Source organism: Halichoeres trimaculatus, unplaced genomic scaffold, assembly GCF_033239565.1.
Source record: "Halichoeres trimaculatus isolate MK-OKI-2021-1 unplaced genomic scaffold, fHalTri1.1 fHalTri1_scaffold_17, whole genome shotgun sequence".
Classification (NCBI taxonomy): domain Eukaryota; kingdom Metazoa; phylum Chordata; class Actinopteri; order Labriformes; family Labridae; genus Halichoeres; species Halichoeres trimaculatus.
Genome location: NW_027437195.1, coordinates 30242694 through 30255828, shown reverse-complemented (window position 1 = coordinate 30255828; position 13135 = coordinate 30242694). Strand labels below are relative to the sequence as shown.

Sequence of the window (13135 nt, the reverse complement as noted above, 5' to 3'; positions counted from 1 at the left end):
GAACAACGCGCTGGAGAGAAAGCTGCACGCAACCAAGCGTCAGCATTTAGACCAGAAGCACAAAGACCTGTTGGTGTATGACAGGCTCGCCACAGCTCGTGAAGCTGTTGAGAGGGAGCTGGAGACGGAGAAGGCAGAGGCCCAAAGAAAGGAGGCAGAGCACAGAGCCGTGGTCGAGGATTTACAGAGCGAGCTGCAAGAGAAGGACAGCAGCTGTGACTGGGTTTCCTCACAATTAAAGAGCCAAGAGGAGGTCTGCAAGGCTCTGCAGGAGAGAGTCCAGGAGCTCCAACACGCTCTGGAGGAACGTCAGCAGGAAGAAGAGGCAGAGCCCCCACTTTCAGACGTCCAAGAAGACACACAGAGCCCCGTCCAGGAGACCTCTGAGGACGTCCAGGAGACCTCCGAGGACGTCCAGGAGACCTCTGAGACCGTCCAGGAGACCTCCGAGGACGTCCAGGAGACCTCTGAGGACGTCCAGGAGACCTCCGAGGACGTCCAGGAGACCTCCGAGGACGTCCAGGAGACCTCTGAGGACGTCCAGTCAGCATCTGGGACGGACCAGGAGTCACCAGAGGAAGATGAAGGTACAGCAGAGATTGTCCAAGAATCATCTGCAGTGGACGAGACAACATCAGAGATCGTCCAAGACTCACCTGTGACAGACGAAGTTACACCAGAGACCGTCCAGGAACCAGCAGAGATTGTGGAGGAATCACCTGAGCCACAGGAAGTGACATCAGCTGTGGTCAGAGAAACACCTGAGGTGGAGAGGGTCTCACTCTGGAGGAGAGTGAAAAAGTTCTGCACTCCTAGCTGCCTCCGTCAGCACAAACAGCGGAGGACGCAGAGCACAGAGTGAGAGGCCAGACCCCTCCCCACCAAACGCCCCCCCCTTCCCCACAAAACACAAGCATACATTGTGGGTTTAAAAAGATCTGAAAATAAAAAAAAAAAACAACAAAAAAAAAAACCTATAAAATCCTTGTATTAACCTCCTTTCATTCTGAGGCTGATCCCTGTAGATCATAGAGTTTCTGATATTGTTGACTGATGTTGAATAAATATGATGTGTTTGAATAAAATACTCAGTTTTCTGTGGATTAACTCTTTAACTTTGAGGAAAGAGTTGGAAACACCAAGATTTCTAAAAACTTCTCATGAGGTGGTTTTTCAGAAGTTTTGATTCTTAAGTTTATCTCAAAAGTGTGATGGTAACACCTTTATCGCAAACCCTCACGTTGTCATGACAACGCACCTCCCTCACCTCCTGCTACGTGTCCACGCCCACACTGATGGACTCTGGCGTTGGCGTTTCTGAGCGTCAGTGAAGGCATCAGGACGGCTGAGAGCGGGTCAGAGAGCAGGAGGGAGGGATGGAGGTGTGTGTGTGTGTGTGTGTGTGTGTGTGTGTGTGTGTGTGTGTGAGAGCAGATGACCTTGAGATGATGATTTTCATTCAGTGATTTGTTCCTCCTGTTTTCAGTTGGCGTGATCACAGCCGACAGTTTGAGCAGAGAATAAAAACACACGCTAAAATGTGACTTTGTATATGTGTTATACCAGCTTATTATTCTATGTCAATCTGACCAAAGGTTACTGAAGCTGTTGTGATCCAGAGGTGATCAGCTGATGCCGTCATCACTGAAGCATGTCGCTTCAGATTTCCGAAAGCACTACAAAATGGTGTATTCACCATATCGTGCACTATATAGTGAACAGGGAGTGATTTCGGACACAGCCTGTGTGTCCTGGTGTGAGTTTAATCATGTAAGCCTGTCAGCTGAGGCCCATCTGAAGCCAGATGTTGCCATGGTGATTACTGTTTACCAACTGCCATAAGAGAGCTGGTGGAGTCTGTTGCTTCCGAGGACTGTACCACTGAAATCATGGCCTCAGACTGCTTGCAATTGGAACAGAACAGTAAAAGCGATCAGAAAAACAACTGGACCGTGAGAGTCCTGAGACCCTGATGAAGCTGTCCATGTTGGTTTCATGTCTGTAGACCAAGAAATGTGGTTGTGACGGCGAGAGACAAATGAGTGACCCTTCACTGATCTCTGAGAAAACCCCTCAGGAATTAACATGGATATACATGGGGTGCTGATGCTGACTTCTCGTGACAGTTCTCCAAAAAACACTTTGTCAGAAGCAGGACAAGATTACCTACATTTTGACACCTTGTATGTCATGGTGAGGCGAAATATAAGGCCAAGAGGACAGTTTTTCCAGCGAGTTTCTAGGTTTTGTTTCCCCCTCTCCCCACTCTGTCATTTGAATTTCCCGCTCTAATCTGGAACATTCCGTCCAATACACACCAATGTTAAACGGCTCGAAGAGCTGAAAATCATCATGACCTTTGAAGGGTCACTGTGAAGAAACTATAAATGCTAGGATGAATTTGAAAACTACTGAATGAAGCTAAAAGATAGCGAAATATTTTGAAGTTGGAATCATGTTTCTAGGTAAATGTATGACTGAATGAGAAGGGTTTGAAGCAGGCTGAAAATTTTTATGAAAGGAGCAAATCCTGAAGATTTTACAGTCATTCTCTATGGGACTGATATTGCAAAAAAAACGTGAAATATCTCTGAAAGTATACCTGAAACGGACTTGAAAAGTGACAGTGGCGTAGTCCTGAATGAGTTGAATGTTTTGAAGTTTTAAAGGCGACAATCAGTTAAAGTTTGTTGAAGGAGTAGCAAATACAAGAAGAAGAAAGTTTTTTTGTCGCATGAAAATAAGGCAGAAGTTTTGCATTCGTGTGTCTCATTGTAATACCTGTTTGATGAGGCTGATCTGTCTCCTCTGTTCGTCTTCCATAACCACCTGTTGCTTCAGCAGCTCAGACTCCAGGTGAGACTTCAGCTCGGAGATCTAGAAAATAATGCAAAACGGCATCAAAGAAATGACGCGCTACAGTAGCATCAAATTTTGCTGAAACAGTTTAATCTGAACGTCCAGTCTGAAAAAATCTAGTGAATACGTTGTGTAAAGACGTGTTTGTCACCATGAGCAGGTGTGTGTCTCACCTGTGTTTGATGTTTCTCTTTCAGCTCTTTGATCTCCTGTCGGTGAGACGTCTCCAGCCTCTCTGTCGCCTCCTCAACCAACACAGTCTGCTTCCCAAGAAGAGCCTTCACCTCCTCCTCCCGCTCCCGCCTCTGCTCCTCCAGGTGACGCTTCATTTGCAGGAAGTCTCTGTCCTTCTCTTGCTTCTCGTCTTCCCATTTCTCCCTCTCCTCGGCCAGCTGGGAAAAAAAACATGGTTACTGATGCAGACGTCGTGTTTGGATTGAAACAAAGAAGTGGATGAACTGGTGTTATACCTTATCATCTTTGTCTTTGAGCAGATTCTCAAACTGCTCCAGCTCCTCCTCTAAGACCTGCTCTATTTTCCTGATGCGCTGCTCCGTCTCCTCCTCTTTCCTGCGGTGCTGCTCCCTCTCCTGCTCTGCCTGAGCCTGAGCCTCCTCCAGCTCAGCCAGGTTCAGTCTCAAGGAGGAGATCTGAGTTTCCAGTTCGCTCTTTTCCTTCTCAGCACAGTCCAGCAAGCTCTGCCTCTTCTCCAGCTCTTCCTTCAACCTTTCCACCTCTGTCTGCACCTGGAGAGCCTGTGCACGAGCCTGTTCAAGCTTCTTTACGGTTTCATCTCGATCCAGCGTCATTTGATCGAGTAGGGCTGAGGTGGTTTCGTGGGTCGTTTTTGTTTCCTGTAGCTCTGATGCGAGGAGTTCACACTGAGCCTTTTAGAAGAGAAGAGAAATCCTGTCAGCTTTTCAAGACACAAACTATTTCCACACATTCAGGCAGAGACAGGTGTGTTTACTCTGATTAAGCTGTGAACAAACCTGTAGTGTCTGCAGATGGTCGTCATCTCTGAGCTCAACGCTCCGTTCGGCAGAGTCTGAAGCCGGCTTCATCTCCTGCAGAGACGTCTCTGCGACCATGTGTGCATTGGCTCGTTCCTCCATTAAGGCACTCAGTTTGTTCTTCAAGTTGTCTTGTTCGTGGGTTTTTAAGCTCATTTCTTCCTCGACATGTCTCCTCTTCTCCTTCTCCTCTTCAAGGTCCAGAAGAGCCTGCTGGAGCTCATCTGTGACTTGGGCCCACCTGAGGGTGCAAAGACAGGAATGTAGCTACATCAGACTGACCTTTTAAAAGGTTAAACTCAGATTTCAAAAGATTTTACTGCAAAAAATACAAGGGAATTATTTTTGGGGACTAAAAATAATGCTCTTGGCCTTTTTTCTAACCCAGAGGTCTGCAACTTTTACTTAATAGGAGCCATTTTGCCTCAGCTAACCTTTATTAAAGTCGATTAGGAGCCACAAAATCTACTTCATCTTCACAATAAAGACAAAAAAGTAAAAAAAAAAACTCTAGTGAATAACAATCTAATCAAGAAGTATATATGTTTGTAAAATTGTACATCTGATGTCTTAGGTTTTTATTTTTGATAAATTTGCAAATATTTAAAAAATAAAAAAATCTGCAAGGTAAATTTCCTAAATTAATATAATATTTATTTCTATTTATATGTAACATTACAATTTCAAAAATTTGCTAAATTTTCAAAAATAAATGTAAAATTTGCAAAAGATTAAAAAATAAAATAAATTTGCAAAAAAAACTGCAGAAATTAGAACAATTCTGAAATTTGCAAAAAAACAAAAATGTGCTTACTCTTCAAAATTTTTTGAATTTTTTTACTTAATTTGACACAAATCCTGATTCAAAAAATTTGCAAAAAGTTCAGAACAATTAAAAAAATGTATAATTTACATAATATTTATTTGTTAGTATGTCTAACATTGCAATTTCAAAAAAATTGCTCAATTTTCAGAAAAATGTATATATTCACAAAAAATTAAAAAAATAAAATTATTATTTTGCAAAAATTGCAGAAGTTAAAACAATTCTAAAGTTTGCAAAAAATCAAACGCGAAAAAATCTACAAATCTTTTTGATTTCTTTTTAAATATTTTTTTACTTACTTTTTTTAAACTTTTACTTATTTTTGAAAACAATAGAAAAGATCCAGATTCAAAAAATTAGCAAAAAGTTCAGAAAAATTCAAAAAAATATATAATTTACATAATTTTATTTGTATTTATATAAAACATTTCAATTTCAAAGATTTGCTTAATTTCAAAAAATTGTAAAAAAAATTGCAAAAGAAAAAAAAAAAATTTCTAAAGAAATTAAATTAATTTATTTGCAAAAATTGCAGAAATTAAAACAGTTCAGAAATTTACAAAAAATCAAATATGTGCAAAATCTCCAAAAAAAAAAAAGATTTTTTTTTTTTTTACAAAATTTGAAAAAAATACAAGGAGCCACTCCAAAGGAGTTAAAGAGCTGCACGAGGCTCCAGGGCTCTGTGGTGTATAATGTCACAGCTGATGGGTCTTCAGACAGCTAGAGACCAATGTAACTCCTGATTATTGGAATAACAGGGAATATAAACAGTCTTTATGTACAGATATGTGATTTTTAGCTGCTGCAGAGGTGAACTGACTGTTATTTTCTGCCCCAAATGAATGCATAATGGCTCAACAACACTCATACACTAAGATAAAATTTGTGAAGCATTTCACTTTTTGCAGGCGCTGTGTGAAATCTTATCTGCAATCCCTCTGTGAATCAGGCTTTTATGGTTTTGCAAAGCTAATTAACTCTGTTACCTGCTCCTGGCCTCCTCCAGCTCCTCAGCACTCCTCATGACCTCCTCCCTCAACACATTCAGGTCCCTGTCCTTGAGGGCCAGCTCGTCCCGGAGCTCCCCACACTGCTGATTCAGCAGCTCCTTCTCCAGGTCCGTCTCCTCTAACTGCTGCTCGGACAGCTCGCTCATCTCCAGCTTGCTGGGAGCGGAGTTGTGCAGCCAGGGAGACAGAGACTGAGACGGGGGCAGTCCAGGAGAGCTGCGCGGGCTGGAGTTGTTGGGGAGGAGGCTTTCTTCTTGGTAACGGTGTGAGATCGATAACAGAGGCTCATCTCCCAAAATGTCGCTGTTCAGCTCGAAACTGTGAGAGGACACGCAGAGATAAGTACTCTACAGAAAAGCAGATTTCATCATGACTCTCAGCACTCACACACACACGTATCTGACCTGTTTTCTGCAGACACATCCGGCTGGCCACAGCGTTCAAAGCTCTCGTTGATCACTGGAGATGGAGAGTGAGCGTGAGGAGCTGATAAGTAGCGCTCCATCATGATATCTCCGGATGAAACAGACCGGCCGTCCTGATCAGCTCCTTCCAGATTTCCCTCATCAGCGCTAATCCTCCCATCACAGCTGAAACCAGCCTTCACCTGGTTCTGCCGGTTCTTGGAGCCCTTCAGTCCCTCCTCTTCTCCTCTGGACACCAGCTGTCTGTCCCTCTCCTCCAGGAGCTGTCTCACTCTCTCCATCTCCTCTTTGAGCTCCTGCATCTCCTCCTCCTGGCTCTGAAGATGGAGGGCAGAGCTGGCCATCTCCTCCTTCATCCTCCTCTGTGCATCGTCCTCCTGCTGGAGCCGTTTCCTCAGCTCCAGCACCTCGGTGTTCAGTTTCTCCTTCTCGACTTTATGCTGCTGCAGCTCAAGGCACTGGGTTTGCACGGAGCTAAGCTGCGTCTGGAGGTCTTGGAGCTGCGCCTCCTTTTCCAGGCGCTCCTCTTCCCTGCCTCTCTTCTCCTTCTCCAGTAAAGAAAGCACATGTTGGTGTTTCTGAATCTCCTCCTCGAGGTCCGAGTAGATACGTTGGCTTTTCTGTTTTTCCTCCTGTAGCGCCGCCCTCAGGTTGAGCAGAACACCGTCCGTCTCTCCGTCCAAGTCTCCAGCTGCAGGCTCCCCTGATGGCGCCTCCTTGTGGTTGATGTCTGCGTTATTGGGGTGCAGATGGTTGCTGGGAACTTCAGCCCCTGTGTGATTTTTGATGCGCAGGAACTCGACGCTCGTCTGTGTCAGAGAAAGTTTACAGATTAAAGTTTACAAAGTGTTGCAGAGTGAAGTGACAGATGTTGAGTTTTCAGCAGCTCCGACCTGTTGGAGTTGTCTCTGCAGCGCCTGAATCTGTCCAGCCAGAGACTGGGCCTCCAGCTGGACCTGGTCTCTGCTGGCCAGCGCCTCCTGCAGGTTGGAGCTGAGCCTCGCAATGATCTCATTGCGCTTCTCCACGGCCTGCTGTAACTTCTGGAAGTGAAGTAAAAGCATCAATCAATTTCTCACACAGCGAACACACCTCATGACTGAATGCATGACACTTTGAAAGCTGTGAATTCAAACCTTAAGTTAATTATTTTCTGAATAGTAAAATAAATTTTCAAATTGTGTTTTTGCCAAAATAAGCACATTTCTGAAAGTTTAACAGAAACATTCTTTACAGATGGTAAATTTACATCCACCTCTGGCTTCAAATGAAACAACTATGGACGCAAAACAAGGACTGTGTTCCACTTTTACGACAGTCCTTGAATGCACCTGCAGTGGCAGACAGTTTGCAGCACCCTGAAATAATTAAAAGTTGATACAAACTTTATACAAAACTAAGCTCGTGACCGTTTCAGCGGCTAAAAACAACGATTTAAAAACCGTCAACTCAGGAGATGAATATGGTTTTGTCTCCAATGCACACTACACATGTTTAAAGGTAGAATCTGCCTTTAGAGCTCTGAACGTGTGTGTATCAGTGTCTGTGTCTGCCTCAACCCCCTCCTTAGCCTGGATTTTAATGTTTTGGTTGTATCGGGACATTTTTGGGTGGAGGGTAAGCATGGTTACATCAGCCAATCACAGCCCACCCATGGTGCAAGTGACTTTGCATGTTGATAAGCAAGTGGAAGAAGCTAATCAGAGCAGCTACGATAGCGGACGTAGCATAGAGGAAGAAAAACAACAAAGAGAAACAAAAACTCCAAACAGATAAAGCTTTTTCCTAAACAAGGGTGAAGCTTGGCTCCACTTTCACTTGCTTTCAAGAACTTGGAGAGCAGCACATGACAAAAAGCGACGCAAAGTTAGCTTTCTGCTAACCAGGTTTATGTCAAATACCTGTGGTTAGCTTGTACTAACGTGTTAATACAGGTGCACGGCTCTCGAGTCTCTCCTACATGGAAACGTGATACTACAGGTGGTTGCTGGGCTAGAGAGTGTGTTCACGTTGTCATAGTGGGAGGCTGTGGGTGTGGGCTGCTGCTGGCACTGAGCCATGGAAGAGGAGCCCATTCTGAATATTGTGTTCACTGACAAGTAACGAAAATTCCTGCAGACCCTACCTCTATCATCATCATTAAAAATGAGGAACATTAATGTAAATATCATAGATTCTTAAAGGCCAATGGTCCACTACTATTATTTTCATCTTTTAGTCTCATAAACGTAAACAAAAAATATATAAAAATAGGTTTTAATCATGGGGAAAAAAAGTATCTCATAATAATTTAACATCGCTAATTTAGTCTGTTTACTAAATTAGCATTTGTTTTAAAATCAGAGGTTATCGCCGCAAGGTTTTTCCATAATATCTCATTAATAAACAAAACAGTGACCTGGTTAAATCAACATCTGATACTAAAGTCAAGGTTTAAATACGCAAAATGTCATTTCAGAGCCGTTATGTCTTCAGCTTGGAAATATCTCCCACTACACGAGATGAAATGTGCTGTATCCTCAGATCAGTGCAGCCGTGCAGAAACACAGAGGTATGTTTCTCATTAGGGGGAGGCCGGTCACACTAACACTCTTAAATTAGATATACACACACGCCAAAACAGCACTGTTTGTTTCTTATGAGTATGAAAACATGAAGATGTGAAATGATTAGTTTCAGACTCAGTGAATACAGAGCTGAGACTTTAATGCTACGTCTGCTTCACGACTTTGATCCAACCCTCTCTTTAGCCTGTCATCTCAGCTCAGTGAAGTCTTCAAACAGTGTTTCAGTCACATGCTGCAAAGCGCTGTTTAGAAAGTGACTGTGTACCTTAAGCTGCTCCTTCCCGGTGAGTGTGACGAGCTCCTCTTTAAAGTCTTCCACAGGGGAGAGGCTGTGCTCAGGGACCGGGGTCTGATCCTCCTGACGCTGGTTCTTCTCAACCTTTGATTTCTCCGGCTTCTCCTGGAGGATTTAGGAGAGGAGTTTTAAAAACACTTTTTCAAGCTTTGCATGATAATAAAGTGAAGGAGGAGCCAGTGCTACACATATTTGCATTTTAAGCCGTGGATGAACTTTCCATTTGGAAAAGCTAGCAAACAGTGCCACTATAAATCCTGTCCAGGCTGCTGTGACAGCACGCCCTGCAGGCAGCGTGATGGTTAGTGACCCATTTCTCTAATGTATGTGGCACAGACCACTTGTTAGTGAACAATCTGCAGTAATGCCATGCAATTCAGTAAAAACATGATGCAAATATCAGATGTCCAGCTGGTTTAACCGTTTAAAGTCCAAGAGCGATTCTGTAATTAGAGGAACATTTCAGGTACTAAACAAAAAATGGGCTTTTTTGCTTCTTATTGTATTTGTTTTTAGAATATAAACCTGTCATGTAATAAATTCATTAATAAATTCTTAAATATGTAAGAAATAAATAATTGGTACATTATTTTGTTGAGTGTTACGGTTAAAAGATGTGACTATTTTTTTCAGCATAAATCCATATTTTACTAAATTTAGAGTTATTCAACATGTCTCTGTCAGACTACGCTGCCTAGAAATGTCCCTCATCATTTATTTCACAGCTTAGACAAAATGTAAAAGAATTATGGCTCAAAAATCACAGTAACACAGTCGACATTTCCTCCATGTTTTGTCCCTTGAACCTGCCACCACCTGACCTCCATCAGCTCATATTTCTGCTCCTTTTCTTCCCAGTTTGCTCTTTATAACATCTATAGTAAGAAGAGCAGAAAATGTTGGTAACACAGTTGATGAACAGTTAATGCGCCCCATGTACAGACAATCATTCTGATGAAATATTGATGAGGAGGAGCTGAAACATGACACACTTTCTTCAAGGTTCCCGCCAAAAAGGATGGGACCTCAGCTGATTGGGGTCATGTGACTTTGGAGTAAACCATCGCTGATTTATAGGGATCCATAGGGTTTTTTTCCCCATTGAATCAAATATCAAATTCAAGTATTCTTTAAAAAATTTTTAAATTTTTCCATTTTATATTTATTTAGAAATTTAAGAACTGTTATTTTTATTATTATTGTTATTTTGAAATTTTGCAAGTTTTGAAATTTAGCCAATTTCTTAGAATTTTTCCAAATTTATCAACATCATTTAATTTTTGGAATGATTTTTATTTATTTATTTTTAAATGTTAAAAAGTTGTTCTTATTTTATAAAGATTTAAATTTAAATTTATTTTCAAAAAAAATCATCACATGTACAGTTTTACAAATTCAGAAAACGCATCGATTGGACAATTTTTCACTAGATTTCAACAATAAAGACAATCATTGACACACTTTCTTCAAGGTTCCCACCAAAAAGGATGGGCCCTCAGCTGATTTGGGTCATGTGACTTTGGAGCAAACCATTGATGATTTATAGGGTTTTTTCAATGGGTACAAAAGTTGATGCTGATTTCTCAGACACACACAAAGTGAATCCTTTATCTAAATTAATTATTTCAATAGTTTTTAAAATAGCTTTACAGTTTTACTGATTATTTTGAGCAAATATAACTGAAAATAAACTCAAACATGTAGTCTAGTGTTAATTTTAAAGACCACACTTGACGTTTGGGAAGTCAGACAGCCCAAAAACTGTAAATTCCAACACATGATTTGCATTTTTTGCTAAATAAATGATGGAACTTGTTAATTTTCTTTATTAAATGAAAGTGAAATATCAGCCAAATGACCCACTGTAAAATTGGTTGTTGCTTGAAATTAATACTTGGTGAAATTTAGGGATGGGTAACGAATTATGTACTTTTAAAGGTACCGACTGAATTCTGTCAAAAGTACTGGGTACAGATTTACGTAAAATCAAAAGGTACCATGTTTAGGTACCTAAACACATCCTTGTGACTGTGAGAGTGGAAGAGTAGGGATGGGTACCTTTCACATTTGAAATGATACGGTACCTGGTAATTGGTACTGGTACTCAATGGTACAAATTTTGGGTACTTTTTAGTGTTTATGTGGTAAAAAATATCAATTTTTAACATATTTGTTCTTCAATATATCACCTTATCATGCTGTGTTTATGTCCAGCATGGAAAACTGCCTACTCTTCCACTCCCTCAGAGTCACAAGGATGTGTTTAGGTACCTAAACATGGTACCTTTTGATTTTCTGTGATTTTCCATACCTGGTACTTTGGACAGAATTCAGTCGGGACCTACAAAAGAATCTAATTCAGTATGGAAGAGTGGGCATTTTTCCATGCTGAACATGAACACAGCACTACAGGGTATATATTAAGTAATGAATATGTTAAATTGAAAAAAAAAAAAAAACATTTTATTTTGAAACAAATTGATATTTTTTGCCACTTCAACACAAAAAAGTACCAAAAATTGGTACCGTTGAGTAACAATACCCATTGGCTGATACCGGGCATCTGTACCGTATCATTTCAAGTGTGAACCGTACCCATCCCTAGTGAAATTGATAAGTTTTCCCCATGGAGTTGAAATGTTCCCTGATTACAGAATCACTCCCAAACTGATCAAACCTCCTCTGTGACTGATTTTGATGGATATGTGTTGGTCTGTGTGCTGTGAGAGATGCACCTCATGGTTGTTCAGCGTCTTGTCACCAGTTGCTGCAGGCGCCGGCTCTACGTGGCGGTCTTGCGTTGCGCCGTCATTCTGCGTGTCATTCTGGCCCTTCCTCTTCGGCGTCTTTTTCGGCGCCCCCGCACCGTCGCCTTTCGCCCGCTTCTGTCTGTAGCTAGCAAGCTGCGCAGGAATGACAGCGACAGGTAGATGGATACGTAAGTCAGGACCACTGAGCACCACCACACCACCAGCATGGTGCCGCTCAGGGGTCAGGGGCGAGGGCGGGCACGAGTCCAGATTCTCCACAGAGCGGACACAACGACAAAGAGTGAGAACAGAGTAAACGCATGTGCATCGATCAGCCGGGGAGAAAACAAACCAGGTCGGCAGCTGTCATTCTGATGAGTCAGAGCTGTGCAACGAAAAGACCAAAGCAGCAAGAAGAGCTCAGTCGAACCCAGAATGCACCACTGCCTGAGAAGGTTAGAATGAGGTGATGCTAAATATGCTCAAATCTCTGGAGAGCTGCGTCAAACCCATGAGAAGTGCAGATTTTAGTGACACATATTGGACAACTCCTCAGCAGACCAGAATCAGCGCAAGGTTAAAGGGAAGAGCATCCCTCTCAGAAACTTTCCAGAGCCGGTGAGAGCCGCTGCACAAAGACAGAGTCCTCCATGTGATCACAAAAAGGATAAAAACAAAGAAATCTGCAGCTGAAAAAGTGCACACACACAGAAAAACGTAATCTCCAATAAAGCAAGAAGATGTTTAGAATTCCAGAGGGAGCGTTTTGTTCAAATCCAACTCCTGCTTTTTCTCTGCAAACACTCCTCCTGGATTTTTAATATCCGCCTCCCTCCCTCTCTCTCGCTGCCGGTCTCTCTTCTTTAAGCAGCTTAAAATCAGATTACAGCAGCTGACATTGTGGCAGGGACCCTCATAAAGCCCTACATCAATAACTGACTCTCCACCGCCGGTTTCCTCTCGCTGCTGGTCACATCTGTCAGCTCCTCCTTCTCAGGGCTGCTGCTCTGGGTGTCCTGAAGATGATCTGCCAACCCTTTCATGCTCAAACTCCCTGCCACAGCCGGCGCGGAGAGCAGTGACATCCACGAACCCTGGATAGTGGATGGCATGTGTCTAGACTCAGAGAGGAGGGGTGGAGACAACATGGAGAGGAGGAGACAGCGCTCGAGATCGCTCGGCCACGGAGAGCAACTTGTTGCTTTATTTGCATGTGTATAAGAGGTTTTAATTTTACACATATTCCTCTTCTAGCTTTTCACAATCACACATGACGCTTTAATCTCCCCCCACCTCACATTGCTCATAAGCTTTCATACGCGTTTATACCCATAATGACTCTAAACTCCACCCTGAACTCTGTGTCCTCCCGTCACCCTCTTCGCCG

General features: G+C 42.4%; 1 protein-coding gene across 1 annotated transcript in view; it reads right to left on the bottom strand.

Annotated features, from left to right (window-relative positions):
• Nucleotides 1-13135, bottom strand: part of pcnt (pericentrin) — a 57501-nt gene that overhangs the window by 41550 nt on the left and 2816 nt on the right. The window contains exons 3-11 of the mRNA XM_074691700.1: nucleotides 11734-11901; nucleotides 8969-9103; nucleotides 7030-7179; nucleotides 6116-6945; nucleotides 5688-6029; nucleotides 3852-4113; nucleotides 3330-3746; nucleotides 3033-3251; nucleotides 2782-2877 (exon numbers count right to left, since the gene is read on the bottom strand). Coding sequence (XP_074547801.1) covers nucleotides 2782-2877; nucleotides 3033-3251; nucleotides 3330-3746; nucleotides 3852-4113; nucleotides 5688-6029; nucleotides 6116-6945; nucleotides 7030-7179; nucleotides 8969-9103; nucleotides 11734-11901 — 2619 coding nt within the window. The remainder of the gene's footprint in view (nucleotides 1-2781; nucleotides 2878-3032; nucleotides 3252-3329; nucleotides 3747-3851; nucleotides 4114-5687; nucleotides 6030-6115; nucleotides 6946-7029; nucleotides 7180-8968; nucleotides 9104-11733; nucleotides 11902-13135) is intronic.